Source organism: Anguilla rostrata, chromosome 2, assembly GCF_018555375.3.
Source record: "Anguilla rostrata isolate EN2019 chromosome 2, ASM1855537v3, whole genome shotgun sequence".
Classification (NCBI taxonomy): domain Eukaryota; kingdom Metazoa; phylum Chordata; class Actinopteri; order Anguilliformes; family Anguillidae; genus Anguilla; species Anguilla rostrata.
In genome coordinates, this window is record NC_057934.1 from 35465520 (window position 1) to 35487242 (window position 21723).

General features: G+C 40.3%; 1 protein-coding gene across 2 annotated transcripts in view; it reads left to right on the forward strand.

Annotated features, from left to right (window-relative positions):
* The first annotated feature begins 1519 nt into the window (after nucleotides 1-1519).
* kcnh4a (potassium voltage-gated channel, subfamily H (eag-related), member 4a) overlaps nucleotides 1520-21723 on the forward strand; it is a 75470-nt gene continuing 55266 nt past the window's right edge. For both annotated transcript variants that reach the window (XR_010328318.1, XM_064321824.1), the window contains exon 1: nucleotides 1520-2077. Coding sequence is in view for 1 of the 2 variants with exons in the window: in XM_064321824.1 (XP_064177894.1) it covers nucleotides 2002-2077 (76 nt within the window). In the remaining variant the exon portion in view is untranslated. The remainder of the gene's footprint in view (nucleotides 2078-21723) is intronic.

The following is a 21723-nucleotide window of genomic DNA, read 5'->3' on the forward strand; positions in this document are numbered from 1 at the left end:
AACTGGGTGAAGAACGTTGCTGGTGTGGTTGTTTTTATCACTTGCAGTCCAGCTGCATCCATAACTGGCCTTTGTAAGCACAGCATGGATGACACTTATTGTTTCTTTCCTCACTCAGGGACAGGGACAGGGCTGTCCTTCCAATTCCCCCAAGTTCCTCCCTCGTCACCGCACTCCTCCTGACCACAGGCCCAGTAGCAGAAGATTGGTAGATCTGTCATATAGGTGATCCAACTTATGGCTACATTCTCTCCCTTGTGGCTGCAAGCATAGAGACCAATCGGTGCATCAGTTAGGCCGGGTACATTGGAGGACGATTGCTAAGTTTCTCATTTTGATCTGGCAGTCCCAACTGGGGAGTTTTTACCCATTCATTTAGGGGACAAGGGGAATGTGAGGTCATGGAGCTTCCAGCACCAGCCTGAGTTACCCTGGACAGACGGGGCAACTCCAGTTACACACAAGGGTGCCCCGCGCAATCTATTTAATTACAGCTGGGGCTCCATTACTCGCAGGAGCATATGTGCAGGGGGGAAAGGGCTATCCATAATGGATTTGTCGCTTTACCATTGACAAAAGGAGGTGGACACGTAACAAGAAGACAGTATAATGAGGCCCATTAAAAATTGATTAGAGTGAATGGCCTGGAGGGGTTGAAGACAGATCCAACTTGTCATACCACGTGAAATGCACGTTTGTAAGTCACTTTGGCTAATAGCTCCTGCTAAATGACTAAATTGTAAATTGTCAATGTGCATGACTGAAAGAAAATGAACTGCTGTTGAAAATCCAGCCTTTATGTTTGGTCCTCCCGTAAAAGAAAACTTGCTGAAAGATCTTTTTGAGTTGAGTGAATTTGCACTTACACTTGAGCAAAATCTGGGTTTAGGGGATTTAGCATGGGCTCAGGGTGAATTAAGATCCTTTCAGTGCATTTAGTGATTAGTTTCAATTCTTAACTAAAAATGTTTTTTAAAAACCTACGCTGCATGTTTTATCTATTTAATCCTTATTCATCACATAAGACAGGATTTTTATTTGGAAGTATGTGATGAGAAAAAAGCCAAAAGGCAGAGAAGTATGCACCCTGTATGAAGACTGAAAAGAAATGAAAGACACCACTGAACTGGGCTTGAGGAAGTGCTGTGTAGTTCAGACTCCCTCAGGACAGGAAATGTTCCCAAGGAAAACCTAAATTCAAAATAAGCAGCAACACAGTTAAATCTGCTTTATTATTGGTGGAAATCTTGTTTAATTTTCGACAAATAATAGTTTCAGTGTGATGCAGATCTTGCCTCAGTGTTGTCCTCGGTGATTTTCTTAGAGTGCAAATACTGTCAGTAGTTGCAGCGGTATTAGCAAAAGGAAGATGTGCTGCTGTTACCGGCATCGCCCAAATGAGGACGGGTTTCTATAGAGAAGTGCGAGAGTGTGAATCGGTCTCATTGGCTGGAAACTACAGGATGAAAGTGGGAGTGGAGAGTGAGGAGGGGAGAGCGAGGCAGAAAGAAGACTCCGCTGCTCTGCTCTGCTCTACCAGCTTTTCAGTGAGAGAGAGAGAGAGAGAGAGGGGGGGGAGCGGGAGAGAGAGAAAGAGAGGGAGAGAGAGAGTAAAGGAGAGACAACAGATACATTTGCAGACATGGCAATTGCATGGATTTTTTCTCCTGCGTGCAAGTTTCCACCACTGGGTCCAATGGGTGTCGGGCAGCCTGTGCCCATCTCTTGTGTAGCCAGTGACCTGCACTAAGGGACCTGAGTGAAGAGAGGATCGGAAGAACAGCTCTTTACCTGGGAATGAGGTGAAGGAGAGCCGGGCACTGTGTGGGCACGGGACCTTTTTTTAAATGTAGTTTTGCCTCCAGACTGAAACTACCCTGCAGCCCAACGCACTTGCCCCTCCGCCCCCTTCCCCCAAACCCTCCTCCTTGTCGGACCCCTGCTTCTTCTGCGATGGAGTAAGCCTGCAGGACCTGGCACTGCTACTCCACCCAGGGCAAGATGCCGGTGATGAAGGGCCTGTTGGCGCCCCAGAACACGTTTTTGGACACCATCGCCACCAGGTTCGACGGCACCCGTAAGTACCGCTTCCGAGCATTTGCTAGCACCAAATGAATGCTCACCAGAATTAAAAGGTTTAAAGCCGCCTGTGTTGTCTAGCCTTGATGTTTAAGCTGTGGCAATGTGTTTTGCTCTTAATCTTTGAATAGTTGGAGAATGATGTTCCAAGGAAAATCTGCTCTAGTTTTGTGTTTGTTTCTTCACTTGAAGGTTGTTGTGCTTCTTGTTTAAATACTTTTGCCACCCAAAGCAATGAAAACTTTATATTCGATGAGGCTGCTATTATGCTGTTATTTTCATAATGAATTAAAAAAGATTTGCCGGAGGAAACCCCAGCAGTAATAAGAGGAAAGATGCTGTGACTGCAATTTTCTTAGTGGTTGTGTCATAGTCTTAAAACTGCATTTTTGCACAGCAAAAAATAAAGTTCAGGTTGGTTATATTTCTTACATTTATTCTGAAAGATTGATAGTCTAGCCTGACTGGGACAAAGACATTTTAACAAACACAGATTTATATTGATTTGTTGCTAAATAAAAAAAATATTATGCATGTAGGCTCATATGACAATCAGAAAAGTATAGCAATTGTTTTAATAATTACGCTCTGTCACCTTAGAAACAAGAATCTTGAAAACAAGCAGAAGCCAGTTACATTCTCGATTCCAGAACATTTTGGTTAAGCTGTTAGTTGTTTCAGTGAGATGCAATGAATAGTGTAGCTTCTGTGTAGGAGGACTCCCTTGTTTGTGCGGGCAAAAAAAAAAAGAAAAAAACTACTCATGGGAGATTGCATCCATTTGCCACCAAATACCCAGGGACTGAAGTGTTTGCTTGTTGTCGATTCTCACCTATTGTTCAAGTCCCCTTCTGAAACAGATAACTGAAACAGTTCTGTTGTTTTCTTGCACGTCCTCACTATGATAGGGTATACCTGCATAGAAGTTAGAGTCAGTACATTTATTTTTTTGGTGCGGGTGAGGGGGGGGGGGTTCACTCTAATAAACAGATTCATGAGTAATACACTTGTGAGCAATAAGGTGCTTAGGCTGCAGTTCAGATAGGTTGTTTTCTACAGTAATTGCTGCAATATTTGGCTAATTTTAAAGCTCAGAAGCATGAACAGCAGAAGACATAGGTATACCTTTAGGGTTTACTGTAACGTTGTGTATAGTTTAAAAAGCAGTACTTGCGTTTAATTCCCTCCTACTAAGAATTTAATTGCTTTGCCAGCTTTATAATAACTTCTTGGCAGACCGTAGAGATGCATGAGTACCTGTGTAATTTTATCTGTGTAGTATCATCCAAGGTAAAATGCCAATGTTCTATTTTTTAAATCAGATTCAGATATTACAGAATAACAGAATGGTTGGTGACTCTGAAAATTGACTGTGACCAGCAGCACATTATCTGAAAGATGTATTTGATAAGGTATTGTACAGTACATCATGATTGCAGTCACCAATATCCAGGCACTCAGTGGTATCCCGTATGCTTGTAATATATTTAATTTGCAATGCTATATTAGTGCATACACAGGATTGTAAAAAGTAGGAATTGAATAATTGAAATTAGAAATTTACTGTAAGGTAATACATTATTTGTATATTTTAAAAGCATATGGTCATCAGGGAAATGTTATTTGACAATGTAATGAAACGTAGACATTGATCCCTGAACATAATAATCTTTTTTTACTGGTGCAGTTATCCCTCCAACACATATGCAAACATGCAAAGACAGTAGTATACTCATGAACACACACATACTGTACTCAGAGATACCTGCACGGAACATACTCATGAACACAAACACAACCACGCACTTATAGAGTCATCTCCAAAATTATGGCCACCCTTAATAAACAAAGTTTAAAAAGCCTGTATAAAATTCCTCATCTTTATCGAGGGTGCCATTTATTTTGGAGGTTATTGCATATACACCCTTTCACTTGAACGAACACAGACACCAACACTCTGCTGCACACAAACAGCAATGTGCACATACAAACACACGCCCAGAAACACACAGATGCATACACAGTCATACATGCATGTTTCATTTATAGACAAACAGATGTATGTACAGTTATACATGCATGTTTGATATATAAACAAACAGATGTATGTACAGTTATACATGCGTGTTTGATGTATAAACACACAGATGTATGTACAGTTATACATGCGTGTTTGATGTATAAACACACAGATGTATGTACAGTCACACATGCGTGTTTGATGTATAAACACACAGATGCATGTACAGTCATACATGCATGTTTGACATATAAACACACAGATGCATGTACAGTCATACATGCAGGTTTGATATATAAACACACAGATGTATGTACAGTTATACATGTGTGTTTGATGTATAAACACACAGATGTATGTACAGTCATACATGCGTGCTTCATGTGTAAACACAGAGATACATGTACAGTTATACATGCATGTTTGACTATAAACACACAGATACATGTACAGTCATACATGCAGGTTTGATATATAAACACACAGATGTATGTACAGTTATACATGTGTGTTTGATGTATAAACACACAAATGTATGTACAGTTATACATGTGTGTTTGATGTATAAACACACAGATGTATGTACAGTCATACATGCGTGCTTCATGTGTAAACACACAGATACATGTACAGTTATACATTCATGTGTCATATATAAACATACAGATGTATGTACAGTTATACATGCGTGTTTGATGTATAAACACACAGATGCATGTACAGTTATACATTCATGTGTCATATATAAACATACAGATGTATGCACAGTAATATATGCGTGTTTGATATATAAACAAACAGATGCAAGTGCATCTACATGTACACAGACTGCATAGATTTACTGTTAATCAGAAAATCATTAACTTGTGGACCTTGTATTAACAACCATAGGACAACCCAATTAGTTTCCTGATTGAATTAATCTCCCTGATCATTTGTGAAAACGATGTGGGTGTGTTCACCCCATAGCAATACATCTAATTCCCTCCCATAGCCCCTTTAAATTCCAAAATTATTCTGGTCTTAAAGAATGCAAATAAGTTTATCTGGACATCTAATTGCATGCATGTTGTTTGTAAAGCCTTTACATTATTTTCACTCCATGTATCAAAATTTTGTTCTAGGGTGGGGTGGGGTATTTGTGTGTGTGTTTATGTTTGTATGTGTCTGTATATATATATATATATATGTGTGTGTGTGTGTGTGTGTGTGTGCTGTTAGGGGGTGGATGTGGTGGCACCCCAGACTTTATCTGGTCTGTCAGGGAATCCAATTACCCCCGCTCACTGTCCTGCCACTTATTAGACTGAGCCATGCCAGTTGGGAGATTGCTCAGTCTAGAAGCTTCCCAAGGACATTGGGAGTGACGAGCTCTTGGATGTGTTCCCTTAATCGAATCAAGCCACACACTGCATGAGAATCTCAGAAGCACAAAGCAATAATATTTGATCCCTTGATTGGGTGGAATTGTGCAGTGAGTGATTCGCTCCGTGGAGAGAGAGAGAGAGAGAGAGAGAGAGGGGAGGGAAAGTGTCCACGCTCTCAAACTGTAATTCAGATGCACACTACAGTATTTTCTGGGGTTGGGCGGCTCTCCCTACAGAACTGTTTCCTGTTGTTTTTGTTAATGACGTTTCATGTGCCCTCCTCACCCCCTCCCAGAGTTGGAAGCTTTGATGTAAGGTCCCTGTCTATTCACGATCATTTCTGTGTGCTCCCATGCTGCGAAGGAGCAACTGTTCTACTGTGGTCAGGAAGCCAGATTTCATTGCATGGGGCCTGGCCCAACAGAAATGGGATTGCTACCTAAAGCTGCTTTTCCACCGCATGGTACCGGCTCAACTCCACTCGACTCTACTCGACTTTTTTGGTTTTCCATCGGGCAAAAGTTGTGGATAGTACCTGGTACCTGGTGCTTTTTTTGGTATCACCTCCGTTGAGGTTCCAAGCGAACTGAAGTGATACCAAAAGGTGATGTGAAAACACTGCAGACCACTGATTGGTCAGAGAGAATCCTCACTTATCCTCTTGCGTCGCCTTTGAGCAATCAGAGTCATCTCATCGTCTGAGCTCTGATGTAGGATTTCCCAAACTCTCCTGTTTTTTTCAGCAGTCTTTTATCTTACTGCCTTCAGTCTCTTCTGAAACAAAATGCATCTCCTTGCTGTGACAAACAGCCACATACCGAGAATCAAGAACACCATCCCTTCGATATCCTCTATTGTTCCTGTGTGTGTCGCGTTGAAGATGACGTCACGGCAGTTTCCTGTGGCATCGGTATGACGACCAGCTACATTGACAGGGGTACTATCTGCAGTGGAAAATGAAGTACCTGGTACCAAAAGCGAGTAGAGTCGAGTCGAGTTGAGCCGGTACCATGCGGTGGAAAAGCGGCTTTAGACAGCCAGACAGTGTGTGTCAGGTGTGTGTTCATGCAAGACACAGAACTCGGTCAATTACAAGTGCTGCTTCAGCCTTCGAAGCTTAAGGAAGTCTACTAATGACCTGGTAATGACCGGAAACTGACAAGATGGAACTGAACAAACTGGCTTTTTGTTCCTATTGCTCCTTATAAAAGTGCACATGCAAGTCAGGGAGCAGAAGCAAAAACCAAAAGGGAGAAGAAAAGCTCAGAAACATTATTGTGCACTGGTAAACTGCTACACAGCTGCTGTGGTTTCGGAAGAGTAGAGGAGAAACAGGAGTTTGGCAGGATGATTGAACACTTTTTTTCAACGTCTCCCCATCTGTTTTGGATGAAACCTAAGCATTGTCATTGTTGTGAATCTGTCAAGCTTGTTAAAATTATGCTTGTCAAAAAACAAATGATGTACTGCACACCATGTGCATTTAGCCTGCAGTTCTTCTCAGTTCATATAACCTGGGGGTGACCAATCTGAGAGTAGATGGCACGTTTCCTCTGGCCCAGCGTGAATCAACTGATCCAGCTAATCAACTAATTATGGTCTAAAATCAAGACCTTGATTTGCTAAATAAAACTGTCGCATGCTGGTGTGACACCCCTGGGAGGAAGATGAGGTAGTTCCAGGAGTGGACCGTCATTTTCCACATGGAGAGAGAGAGAACGCACCTACATCAACACAAAATCAAATAAACCAACATCTTCACCCTTCCCTCTCAAGGGTTCCAAGTGAAAACAATAAACTAAAACATCAAACCAAAATAACAAAGACAAAAGAAAGTAAAACGGAGTGACAGCTTTTCAGCTTTCTGCTCCTAGCTGGCCAACTTTCCAGCTGACCAGCCTTTCTGCTTTTCAGTGGTGTTCCTTTTCCCGTCTTGCAGTACTCTGACAAATGAAACTCAAAACAGACTTGCTGTCTTGCACTCTCGGTGTGTACTCCCGGTCTCGGCCCCGTACCGTGGAGAAGAACACACCTTTAAGCACCTGGGCTGATTAGCTATCACAACCAAGGTGTGTGTGTTCTCTCCACCGGTAGGCGTGGCCGAGACAAATCCATTCCAATGGACCAAATGCTACAAAAGCATTTAAGTGCTAGAATGAGTCTTCACCCACACCCCCTTCCTGGACAAGATTAGACACCCTCGATTTAACTAAACTCACTTTCTCTAAACCCATACTTCTGCTTAAGTTAGTACCCCAACTTGCAAACCAAGCCAATAAATTTCCCTGGAACAAGAAAAAAAGAAAAAAGACAAAGATGGTATCTGGAGCACAGTTGTCTTTTTTTAATTGACAGAACATTAAAAGGTTTTATTTTTCTGAAAATTGTCTGCATAATTACTGTATGTGACCAGATGAACTCCAGCATACAGAAAGCATGGATAATATACAGTATATGCAGCATGATGTACAAATTATTGTCACAATCAGTGGCTTCTCTATAGTGTATGAATAGCTTTCTGGACAAGGAAACTTGTTGAGTTGAGCACAAACGTAAATACAAATACTTATGTCAAATAGTCTTTATTACATGAGTGGGTCAATAAGTAAAATGGTGGACTTGGACACCTTTATCCAGCACCCACAAGCTGCAATGTAATGGCTATTTCTTGTATTAGCGTATGGAGGTATGTCAAAATAATGTTGAGATACATGCATACTGTATATAGAACTGCAGACTGGGGGGCATGAACTGTCAACTAGAGGGTGAGGGTGTTATGAACTCCCCTGGATTTGCCAGTGATTTATGAAAATAGAAGTCAGAAAAACATATTTACTTCCACCATTCTAACTACACACTCAAAAATAATCTGGAAAAGCAGATGTAGATACAGTATGTCATTGTTTATGCAATGCAAATACGTTTCACCAATTCCTGAAATATGTCCTTTATGAAATATTGCTGAGGACCCCCTGAGATTCTTTCATGGACCCCCAGGGATGCCTGTACTAAAATTTGTGAACCCCTGCTGTAATTAATGGCACTTGATTGAGCTCCAATGGCTTGAGGTCGTATTTGCATTATGTTGCATTATGAGTTGTAAAGGGTAGCTTGTCTGAAGGAAGGAGGGAGAATGTTGGACATGAAGAGAGGCCAGATGGAAGTTTGTGCAGTCATGTTCTCTACACATAAATCCAGGAAAATATCTCTACTGAAAAGGTTGATCCTTGGCCGATGAAGCTGGTGACGATATGAACAAATCATCCTGCCATGTGAGGAGAACTTATATAATGACGAAGAGCTGAGTGTCATACAGTAAGAATGCAACCCATTGGGAGCCATGAATTACACTGAGGTGTTTCAACTGGAGCTGTAGAAGGAGAATAGAAATTACCTAAGGACTAAACCTTGTGGCATCCTAAGAAATATAACAGGGGGGTTGGGGTAGGAACAGAACTTCTGAACAAAACTTCTCTAAGAATTGACAGTACAGCAGAAAGGAAAAAAGAGAAAAAACTTGAGGTGATGATAAGGCCTGAGATCCTCAGTATATTGAGATAACACATGAGAATCATGTACCCACCTTGTTAAAAATCACAGAAGTGTCAATATTTACTGTGTGAGTGTTCAGTTGAGAGAATGTGTTTCTTTGTGAACAATAGGAAAGGTTTACCGATAGCTGGGCAGAACTGGGCAGAGTCTGATGATGGATCATGAATGTTTTTTTCTTTATCAGAGCTTTGGCATAAGCTGGTTGAAGGCTGTGGCAGAGACACCGTTACTGAAATGAGAAGCTGGACAAGCAGTAAATTAAATGGAGGGAGGTCAAACAGGGATGAGGCTCCACGGAATAGGGTATCATTGTGTGTTTGTATGCCTGAGAAAGCGAAGCAGAGGTCAGTGTCTGTGAAAAGGCTGGAGGACAAACAGGCTGACAGCTGGATGGAGACTGGGTGGTGAGGTAGGAGTGAAGCAGACAGTGCAGTAGAAAGGGGTGAAAGAGTATCTACAGGTCAGGAGGGGTGATGGACAGGTTAAGACAGCAGTCTCGTGTGAACAAGAGGTCCAGTTACTTTCTTGTCTTATCCTCTGGAGGATAGGATTCATCTACAACCTCCCCAAATTCTCCCACGTCACTCCCCTGCTGCGATCACTTCACTGGCTACCGGTCGCTGCCAGGATCCGATTCAAAGCCCTGACCCTTGCCTACACTGCCGCCAACAGGACAGCCCCTATCTACTTGCAGGACATGACTCAATTCTATGTGCCTGCTCGACCACTCCGCTCTGCGGCAGCAGGGCGTCTTGCAACCCCTCCCACCCGCCCAAAGGGATCACAGAGCTTCTCCACCCTAGCTCCCCAGTGGTGGAACGAACTCCCCGTCCCTCTCCGAACCTCCCCCTCACTATCCATCTTCCGCCGTGGCCTGAAGACTCATCTCTTCAGACTATACCTAGAATAACCACCACCACGCTGTGTATATATATATATATATTAAAAAAAAAAAAAAAAAAAAAAAAAACCCTTTTTTCCTGTCACTTGTTACATGTTGCCCCATCCCTGCACTTCTTGGTAAATTGTATTTGTCCTAATACTCTAGCTTATTCTTCTGCCTAGTTTGGCTTTGCAGATGTTAGACCAGGATAGTGTTCTTTGTTCTCGGCTAGAAATAGCTTTACAAAATAAGTAATTGTACCTTACTGAACCCGTGTTCAGCAGTTGTCTACGATCATGAAAATGCACTTTTGTACGTCGCTTTGGATAAAAGCGTCTGCTAAATGAATGTAATGTAATGTAATGTAAGAAGAAAATGCAAGTTTACATTAATTTGGCAGACGCTTTTTTGTAAATGGTAAATGGACTGCATTTATATAGCGATTTACAATTGATGGCTCATCCAAAACAACGTACAATAAGTGCATGCTGAAGGTCATTGGAACAACTACAAAACACAGGTCCAATGAGGTACAATACTCATTATGTAACAGTTATCCATAGCCATGAACACATTAAATCCAGTTCAGTAAGCATAGGCTAGGTCAGAAAGCTATGGTGAGTCAAACTAGGAGGCATGACGATGAGCTACAACATCAAGATAATGATACAAGTGCAGTATAAGTGATGGGAGGAGATACAAGTGTAACATGAAAGTGCTTGAAAGATCTTAGAAGAGTGGATGAGAATGGAGGAAAACAAGCAAAGTGGGTGTTTTGAGTTACATGTGAATGAGCATGTGACAGTATGAAGATTAATGGCTAGCTCAATGAATTTGAATGGAATGAATAATCCAGCTATAGCTTTTTGTGCTTGTGTTGACAGCTTGATGTACTGCACAATCTGAATTTGAACAAAAAAGACTACATGGGTGACATGAAGGTACAATAAAAAAAAACTTTCAGCTAGACTAGAGCTAGACTTTTGCAGGGTTCAAGCTCCATGCCTATACCGTGGCTGTGTGCTTTCCATTTTGTCCATGTTTCAAAACGATTGAAGGTTACACAACGTGCCGCGCCAGTACATTGACATTTATAACATGTGGACTGGATGACACTGATAGTGTAAACCACCCAGACGACATGCAGACTTGTAAATAGAGACTGCGCCTGTATGGCATTGATCCAAAAAACAAGCTTTGAGCACATGACCTGGTTTTAAACTATCTGCATTTTTGCACATTTGATTATGATGGAGTGGCTAAAACTTCAGCTATAAGCTTTATTCCCCGGGTTGGTGCCCTGCTCAATTTTTCACCATGTGCCAGTCTGAGTCTCCTACTCACCTGCTGGCATTTGTACCCAAAGTAATAATTTGTATCATAGGTAAGAAGTTATCTTTTTAAAATATATTTTTTAAACAAAGATAACATGTACTGCCCTCTTATAGTCTTCATTGACCACATGAATGCCCAGTTTATGGCAGTTCTTTAGAAGATAAAGACTGTAAGTGCTCACTGTCTGTTATCTAACAAAAGGACTTCATTACCCACAATACTATTCTTGCTTGCTGCTTGTCCTTGCATGGGTCACAGCACTGCCCTCACTCTTCTTTCCTCCTTCTGGCATTCCCTACTTAGAAGGTCACATTGAGAAGTTCGGGTTTTAAGAGATAAACAATGTTCTGGAGATAATGCCATTGCCCTAGAAACAGTCTGAAATCTATACATGTTTTTAATACAATTTTCACACAAAAGCTTAATTGAAAATATTTTTTTTTTCTGTGAATGAGCTCCATATTCTTTGTTTATGGCAAACAAAGGTCTTGAGAAAAAAGTCAATAATTTTGTAATTTTGCAGCAGTGAAGAGGTTATCAGATTTGCTGTTCCACATAATAAATAGCCGCACAATCACTCGTAGCCACAGATTCTCTCTTAGTACAGCTATACTGGCTGATCTGCATATGTGCTGCAAAGGAGAACATTTTGTTTACTCCTGCCTAAGAACATTTTAATGAAGTCATAGTCGCTCAATGTGGGAATGTGCCATGAGAAACAAAGGATCTAGTGGACAGTCACATCTTTTGATTAAAAATACATAAAGGCTGACTAAAAAACACTCCCCCCATGGCGCAGAAATTAAATTAGTAACATAAATGAATGGCAATTAAAATCTGCAGTGCATGTCAATGCAAATGATGCACTTGGGCATGGTAATTTGTGGACCTCTCAGTGTTAGAATAATCAATGAATCATGCAAAAGCGGAGCACAGAATGGAACAATAGCTTTCGCCAATGACCTGAAGACTATTGTTTGTCTTTCAGGGAGGTCTCCTGTATTGTAGGTAGATGTTACAGTGCACATAATGCCAACTCTGACTCATAATTCTGCTTTCCTGGTCTTATGTATTATTATTGTGCCATGGGTCATTCCCTCCAATATCGCACTTCAAAGACTAATGTTTATTTTGTCAAGTGCTTGGCAATTATCCTGTCTCCATGTTCAGTTTGTGTATCTAATGAAACATACATTATTTAGCCGTGTGCTGAAAGAAGGGGGGGGGGGTTCACGACACTGAAAACTCAAATGTAGTTTCAAGTTTACTGAAAGGTCTTTTCCAATACAAATCCTTTTTGGAAAACCAAATTAAGAAATGTCGCATTTTCTAGGAGCAGACAGCTGGACCAGTAGGGAACCAGACCCAACACTGCAAAAGGCAGCACATTACCCAGGCTGGCTGGGCTTGGAGCACACAGATGTCTTAAAATAGCCTCCACGGTTGCCCGGGAGACCGTGTCCCTCGGTGGTGCTCGAGCACTGACAGAGATTAGTCGCCATTTCTCTGCATGTATCCACAGACAAGACACTACTGTGATTAGGCCGGTTATGTCACTTAGCACAGTGCTAATAATTTCAGTGTTTAAACATTATTCTTCCAGTACTTTCAACAGCTTTCAAAGTGAACACGCACATTAAGGTTCACTTAATGTTTTATGCCACCCTTTAGGTTTTCAAAGGAGGTATGTTTGATCAATGTTATCTTGCAGGAGGCTTTGCGTTAATCTATGCATGATGGATTTTGTGCTCATTATTAGATCTTTAGCCTTGGGAGGTTTTTGGTTTAGCTTTGTGTATAGCCTAAAATGAATGACCAACTTTGGTTTCCTTTGGGTAAATGATTGTATTACAATAAGGCAAATTTAAAGGCCGTTGTTTCTTTATTTTTCATTTTTGAATGAATTATAAAGTACACATTATATGGTGATTTGGATCTTGTTTGGAATACTGCGAAACAAATGTCATAAATGCACAATTTCTCATTATGTGATTAATATCTTATAATAATAATGCATACATGTGAAATATTTTTCCAGTAAAATAAATTCCCTATGCCATCCTAAATGTCATGTTGGTAGAGTTACTGTAGGCCAGAACATTGCAAGTATTGGGATTGCTATATTGATTTACATTAATCTACTATTATTTTCCACAGTTTATATTGTTGAATAATATGGAGTCTAAACAATGCTATACTATGCCATTACTAATATCACTAAATAAGAACTATAAATAATTCTTGTTAAAATTGTATTATGTAATGTATACTGTTTGTTAAAATTGTTGTAAGATAATACACTATACAGTAGGGGAGGGTAGGGAAATAACAAAAGGTTTTTGTATTTGGCTCAATTCTGAAAATATTACTTGAAATAAATGAATCTTTTTTTATATATAAACAACATACATCCATGGCTACTATTACACACCACAATGAAATTTCTGGGACATAGCATTCACTCGCTATCTGACTAAAAGTACAAGCTTGATACGTCTACTTAAAAGTCTGTGTTACATTTTATCCTGTGTTAGGTTTTGCCCCACTCTCCCCTACCAAGCTTCAACAGCTTGTTGCCATTACCTTACTCAATTATAATAATGTTCTCCTGTTAAATCGTCTCCCTAAAAGGAAACAAAAATTGTGGCATTTTAACATTTTGATGTTTTCCTGCTGTTGTTACAGTCGCAGTGACAAAGGGTAGCCATGATGACTTCTTCATCTTTAGATTTCAGTTAACAACTGCTGACATCTCTTCTCATACTAAATCTACTCAGATCAGATGTTTCTGCAACTAAAATAGAATTTGGTTGTAGTTGTGTGCTCGCATATGCATGTATCTTTCATGAACAGTACAAGTTCAATAATGACAATGTTGAGCTTCAGGCTATTCAGGCAATGTATGATGAATATTTAATGTAAAAGTCCACTTACTGTGCATGAAACGGCTGTCTTTATGCATAGCAATGAGCTTTTCATGTGGTGGATTTTTGTGACACCTGCATTGGAACTTATAAGCCTTTTCTCCTCTTGGAGATCAGAATGTGCCCCAGGGTATCCTGGAGTAAACCTTTGGTCATTAAACCTTAAAAAAGCAGTGGAGAGAGAGAGAGATCAGGGGGATCAGGTCTCTGTCAATATTTTTTAAATGGTTTAAGTTAGCAGCCAGTCTATAGACTAGTGTGATTAGCTAGAGTGTGTGGAAAGGGCGATCTATTCTCAGTTCTGTTTTGTAATGTTCAATGGCCAAATGCATTAAAACTGCTATGCCATTAAGGCACATTAGGAATTGAAGGTTTAGTCTTTTTTTTTCCAAATCTTGCAAAAGAAAATTGCCTTTCCCTTTTGTTCAATTTAAAAAATTGATTCACTAATGGCCTCTCCGGTAAGAGCAGTCTGCTTCAGCTGATTAACAAGTAGTCGCTTTGTAAGCCTCTGGTCACTTGAGACTGTCGAATAGCAGCAAGCAGCTATCTAGGTGTTCCTCTAGTTTTCAACTGCAAGTGAGTGCATCACAGTTTAAATAACCCAAAGGGGCATAATTATGGTGTGTTGTCTGGATCCTCTTTGGTTGATGACATTATGTGACTGACCCGAGAGGTTCTAATTATTGACAATCAATGTCAATGGGGAATGATGTCAGCCTGCCTCAGATTAAACAGTATCTTGAAAATACTTTGTCCATTATGAATGGTCTGTATTCTCAGCAGTGGGTGCTCAGTAAAATGGTGAATGAATGGGAGGTTGTCTAATGTGCATCAAATGGCTACAATAAGGTGTAAGGGAGAATGTTTCTGTTTGAGACTGAAGTGTACAGCCTGTGGCAATTCAGTGTTGGGCATTTGAACTGTGAATCTTTTTTTGAGATATTCATGAGTTTTTTGTTTTTGTTTTTTGGAATTCATAAAGAAATCAGCAAATGTCACTATTTGTAGCATTAATAAACCTCTTGTCTGTTCATGTTTTAAGGGCATGTTTAGTCTTGTTTCTTGAGCTGGATAACAGTATCCTGGTAATCCCTCAGTCAAAGAGTAGTTTTGTAATGCCAATTTAATGCATCACAGCAACATATAGCCTATAATCTGCATTTTAATCTGTTGCCGTATAGTCTTGCCTTGGCATCTGATTTATTTACTACCTCATTTTTTCCAGAGGCGCTGAAATTTTACAAAGTGAAAAGATTAGGATCCATACTCATTCAGACTCAATGAGATTATGTTTTCGTGACTGACCTTGGTCCTTAGTTGCCATCTGCTTTTAGTTCAGTCAAATCACTTTTACTAAAAAGCCCAAATGATAGCATGCATTGATTAAATCTATTGACATATTATGATTTATTATGGCTGGTGGGTGAATTCAAACTCAGTTGAAATCTGAAATCTTTGAACATTTGAGCATAGCAAAATCAAATTTAAAAATTCAGTGCTTTTGACAGGTTCCTGAAAATAAATGTTTTGTTTCATTTCTTTTTTGAAACAATTACACAGATTGGACTACCCTGTACAAGCCTCTTTGTATTGAGCTTTGAGTGGAGGGGAGAACCAGTGGTGGTGCAAACAATATCTGTCCAACTTAATGAGAGGTCTTTCACTCACATGTTTTTGGCCCAATAGCAGACCTTCCAGGATAACCATAATACAGTCCATGGGAAAGTAAGGTGTGCAGTCTGATAGGGCTAGGCTTTCCTATCAGCAGTGTCATCTGACGGCTGCAGGTTGAGATAACAGTTTGCCTGAACAGCCCTGATGGATAGTGTTTCTAAGGTCCACAGCTTGAATGGGGCAGAATTTAACCTGCTGGTTTTCTCGGTCACCCAGAATTCACGATTCGACAAAATGCACCTGAGACCAAAGAAGCAAATAGCAGCACAGTAGAATGTACTGCAACCACACCCCCAGTTAAAGTAGGTCTATGCCCAGCAGCTAAGAACAGAAGACAATGCAGAATTTTTTAGTTTTCTTAAAATGCAAAAAGACTTTGCGCCATATCTGGCTTTTAATTGATGATTGTTCATCAGATCAATTATATATTTTATTTTAACTGTAACTTATGGCCAGCTAACATCCACTCATCCATTATCTATATCCACTTATCCTAAGTAGGGTCATGGGGGGGGGGGGGGGTGTATTGGGTGAGAGGCAGGAATACACCCTGGACAGGCCACCAATCTATTGCAGGGCACACACATCATTTACTCACACACATTCATACCTATGGGCAATTTAGAGTCTCCAATTAGCCTACCTGCATGTCTTTAGACTGTGGGAGGAGACCGGAGTACTCAGACAAAAGCCCCAGGCCAGATTCAAATTCAGGACACTCTTGCTGAGAAGGGACAGCGCTACCCACCACCGTGCCACCCACCATATAACATAAACAATCAATTTATTCATTTATCTCCCAATGCAGACTCAGTACTGAAAACCACTTACACCTGGAAACTAGAAACCATTTCGCTCCAATGTCATGAATGCACAAGGAACAGGATAGAGGCTGCAGATGCTCTGATTCTGGCAGGTGGCTGTTTGAAATGCAAAAGTATTCATTTGTCTATTCTATTTCTTTTTAAAGGGACAGGTACAAGATGCAAATACAGTATACAGCTCTTTGTGTAAGTGACTGGCAGTTGATACAGTATGTGCAGTATGTGTCAGCACTGGGTCTGTCGCTGAGACATGTGACTATGACTGAGCAGCCCCTTTAGGCCAAGTGGGCCAGCTGGTGCAGTTCAAGAGTTATTTCGAGGCTGAGCAGGTGGCGGTGGGCGGCATGACACGTGGCTGCCATAGCCCGCCCCTCAACAGCGCTCCCAGCAGGCTGGGAGGAGAACAATCAAGGCACATTGATATTAAAGGAGACCCATCCCTTTTATCAAGGCTGCGAGAATACAGCCCCTCCCCCATCCTCTGGCTTTTTACCAATCACAATTTCGCTTGGACTGGGATTATCCCTAATTACAAACCATATTTCATTCTGATAAGTGACTACATTTTTTCTGTAGTTGGTATGTCATTTTTCCAAGTGTCTCTAGCTTTGTCTTTCTGAAATCAGAGTGTGGCAGTGCCAACTGTGACCTGCAAGCTGACCCACAGGGTGAAGCATACTTTGCTGTAGCTTTGCCCAGGGAGGGGGTGTGGGGTTGAGTCAGTGGGACAACTGTCTCATCACATACCAGTGACCCTATCCGGTCACTTGGAAGTCCACAGCCTGTCTCAAAAAGTTGCACATGAAGTGTCCTTCTCCAGCTCAATGTCTGTGCAACCTTATCTGATGAACTAGAGAGTGAAAAGAAGCAGATGATGACATCACCTGCATGTAAGACGTGCATGCTCCTCTAGACCCTCCAGACAGGGAGCTTGAAATGATCTTGGCTAACAAATACAATTGAGTATTCATAATTGGGAAAAAATGCAGGTCAAATATGGTAAATCTGTGTAAGGACAAAGTTTTTAAGACATACCAAGTGATGATCAAATCGGTGTTGTGAGAAAAGATTAGAGAATATAATTCTTATACTTATGGCCCTGGAAAACTTTGACATGTGTTCACCAGGGCTGTCAACCTGAATGTTGGTAGTTTAAAGGTAGGTGGCCTTGTATTCACTCTCAGGGCTGTAGTTTTCAGAATCAATGTCGCGGGGCACATGCGTTCAGTCAATGGCACAGCATACGGGTGAACTGGGCGTGGCTACTGAATGATGGTATTTTTGTGACTAGAGGCGAGATTATTATGGATTATGATGAGTATATTGGATTATGATAAATACATTATCAGTGGGTGTGTTGCATCTGAATTCACTCATAGCCAATCAAATGACGTCTTTTCATTTCTTTTGAAAGCAGGGCACATAGCGCATTTCTGTGGTCTAACACTTGCTGTCCGCATATAAATTTTGTATTGCTATCGCCAAAAAAATGTGTACTGTTAGGCTAATAATGCATTTCCCAATAGAAGGAGATGAATGTCAGGACTGATGCCCCTCTCTGCTGGATCTCCAGAATTTTGCTGAGAAAGGACACAAAGAAGTCCTGGTTCTCAATGTTTATGACCTCTGGAAGAGGGACAGTGATGGAGGTGTAGTGGGGCGACATCTCCTTGACATGCCAGCTGCTTGTAGACCGTACTACAGTGATGTTGTGATTCCTGGTATGGAGTCCCTCAATTAAGAGATTCATATTCACCCAGTGGCTGCCATCCATTGGGAACACCAGGATCTTCCCCGCATAGGAACCCAGGGCATTAACAAGGACAGAGATGATAAGGGCCACAAATTGCCATCTGGCATGTTTCTCTTGCTTCCTCTGTATGAAACATAAGAACATATATCTAAACCACTTCTCCTTGTTAGACATTAACTGAAAGCTAAAACATTTCACTGAATGTTGCATATAGATTTCATAATAAATTCATATAAGATACTTCATACACATTTTATACAAATGGCTTTTAATTTTCAAAATACCCCACTCTTTAAGAGCTACATTTACAATGACAGCTGAATGAGTAGCTATCATCCTTTTAAGAGTAGCCATCATCTGTTATCTTTTTAACCTCTTAGCGCAAAGCCCCTAGCTGAACTCAGACATTCAGTGCTATTGCAACCAAAGTACCAGTTAAAAACAGAAAACAAACGCTTTGTTTTAGTTTCATTAGTAAACGATACACAACAACTATGCCGAATACAGAGTTTCGCAGTGCCACCATTGCCGCTCTGGTCGTTCATTTAACACGCACCCTCGCCCTACAGTCTGATCTGCAACTACACCCCCGACCCATGACATAATGGACAATATTGTCTATCTGGGCTTTCATAAAAATATTACTTCACCATTCAAAAATCGTATTCAGTCATAGCAACAAGATAAACCTGACATTAGCCCTAAGATATGGCAATACAGCAGTGAAATAACAAAATAACAAAATAAACGAGACAAATATTTTTTTTTTTAATTATACCATGTCATTCTACAGTCAATATTTGGGACTAAATATTGAATAAATATACAACCTTACCATTGGTTATACATGTAGAGATGTTCCTTTTGAGGCTAAGTGGTCATATATTGTCTTGGGCAACCTTTTGTGTAATATACACGCATTTGTGATGCCTGGGTACCTTCCAAAATAGCTGTGAATAATACCACAAGTGTTGTTCATGGCGTTGTCGCCCTTTTTAGTACAGCCTGGTTTGATTGACAATTCATTTATTCAGTAGGTGAGAGTATAAGCTTTCTAACGATATAGATATAACATGTCTAATTTTGCTTTTGGAATAGCATTTTACAGGTCAGCGTATCCAAAAATTTTCTTATCATCACATTCACGCTGCGGTAGCAGTAAAAGACGTTGCAACTAATGAAACGTTGTCAACGATTTTTGGTAATTTCTTGGAAAATACTATTATTATTGAGGACTTCTGGGCATAGCTAAGCCATATGTTTGCTGATAGACCTATCGGACATCGTTTTCTGGAGCAAAACAGAAGCGGATAGAACTGTCATTGATTTACTGTCTCTGTCTGTACCTACTGAACATAGATAAAATTTCATCATTGCTATGTAAGTATTACTGCTCAAAATATTTTGGTTAAATACGTTATTTTTTGAAACTGAGTGTCTTTAAATAGGTTAGTGGTATTAAATAATGTGGATGTTTCACACACTGTAATGCAACAGTGATGACCACAGTGTTGGAACATTGCCAAAATATGGTGGGCTGTTGAAAATTGTTTTCACATTGTCCCATCCCCATAAACATAAGAGAGTACAGAGTAAAGAAATACATAGAGTTAATTGTTACACATTTAGGTACTGTACAGCATTGTGTGACAATATTTTTGCATTATGTTTAAATCTGATATCAATGTTAAACCCTTAAACCTTCATAAGGGGCTCATTTATATGCTTTACAATGGACAAAAAGCATTATATTAATTTTTGGGGAGATTTTGGATGTTTCTGGACCCTTAGCTATTTTAGACCACTGTACTGACAGAAAGCTTGTAATTCCCACTTGAAAATGATGCAACAGTGAGTTTCTTGAGTAAAAACAGTTGATTTGTAGTGAAATACGTGAATATGTTGTGATTTACAGCAATGCATAATTTAGACATTTTGGATAGATTTGGAGACACTGGGTACACTGCTTCATAGATCTTTAGTAGTTCTACATATCCACCCTTAGATTTTATGAACTTGTGGTCAAGAAGTATTTGATCCAGGACATGTATACTTTAACCTGCTAATATATGCAATCTCCCAGTATTTCATTGCAAACTAAAAAAGAGCAAATTCATTTTAGATTTTTTTCCCAGACAATTGCATTTGTGGCACTTTATTTCTTCCAAAATTTAATATAAAGTAATTTCACATGTGGAGTTATAAAGCTTTAAATAGGGTACCCCCTAAATGAGCAAGGATTGGCCAGATTTGGCATGTGCGCTAAGGGGTTAAGCAGAAGAAAATCAAGCAAAAGAGAGCGGAATACTTTGTGACCATTTTCATCTTCAGAATAGTTTTATCTGCATAATGTATCAGGCTACACAAGTTTGTAAGGTGTTGAGCCAGTAAAGACCCTGATTTTTAAGAATTATTTCTTTACTATGAAAAAAGCATAGCATTAAATTTACTACTATAGAAGGTCAGAGGGGCATGAATGCAGGTGGTGGTGGTCGGTGATATTAGGATACACAAAAGTAGTTCCAGTAGCAAGCCTTAGCTTTAGCTTATATCATTACATTTCCCACATGAGAGAACTTACATCGAATGCTCTTAAGCTCGGAAACTGCTAGCACAAACGGAGCTGTGGTGTGAAACCTTATGGAAGGCTAACAGCAGAAAAGAAAGCAATGGGCAGATTTTTGCAGTCCGAACTACAGGAGTGAGCCATAAATATGTCATGTGGCCAGTCTGGCCACTCTAGCAAGGAAACAAACTTTCTGTTCATGAAGGTCTGAGGGGGAAAAACAACCTTGTGCGACAGAGTACCCCTAGTATCACACAGCTTCCTACAGGCCTTAATTTTTTACTTTTTCAGAAAAATATTTCCATCATTACATAATGTGCATGTGTACTATTACACTGTTGTTTAAAAAGTCGAAACAAAAAAAAACTGTACCTTGAGTTGCCAGATTCACAATAGTTGTGCTTTTAGCCCCTTTAGCTTAGCCGTCCCAGCCACTTTCACTGAACAGGATTTGCTCTCCAAGCCTGAGCAATCATTGTGGAACGTGAGGGAGATACTGTAACACAAAGGGAAACCAACTTGCACTTCAAAATGGTGCACGGCAAGCCATTAGCCAGTGACTGCCTCCATACCAAGGCTAATGTCCGCCCACAGGTTCATCCCTTTTTCCCCCTCAACCCAAAAAGCAGAGCAAACATTTCCTCACTCAGGGCCCAGGAGAAATACAGATGGTCAGGACAGGATTAAAAGCTAAGCTGCAAAAACCTGATGCTGGAGGAGTTTAGGAGTGAAGGATTCCTCTT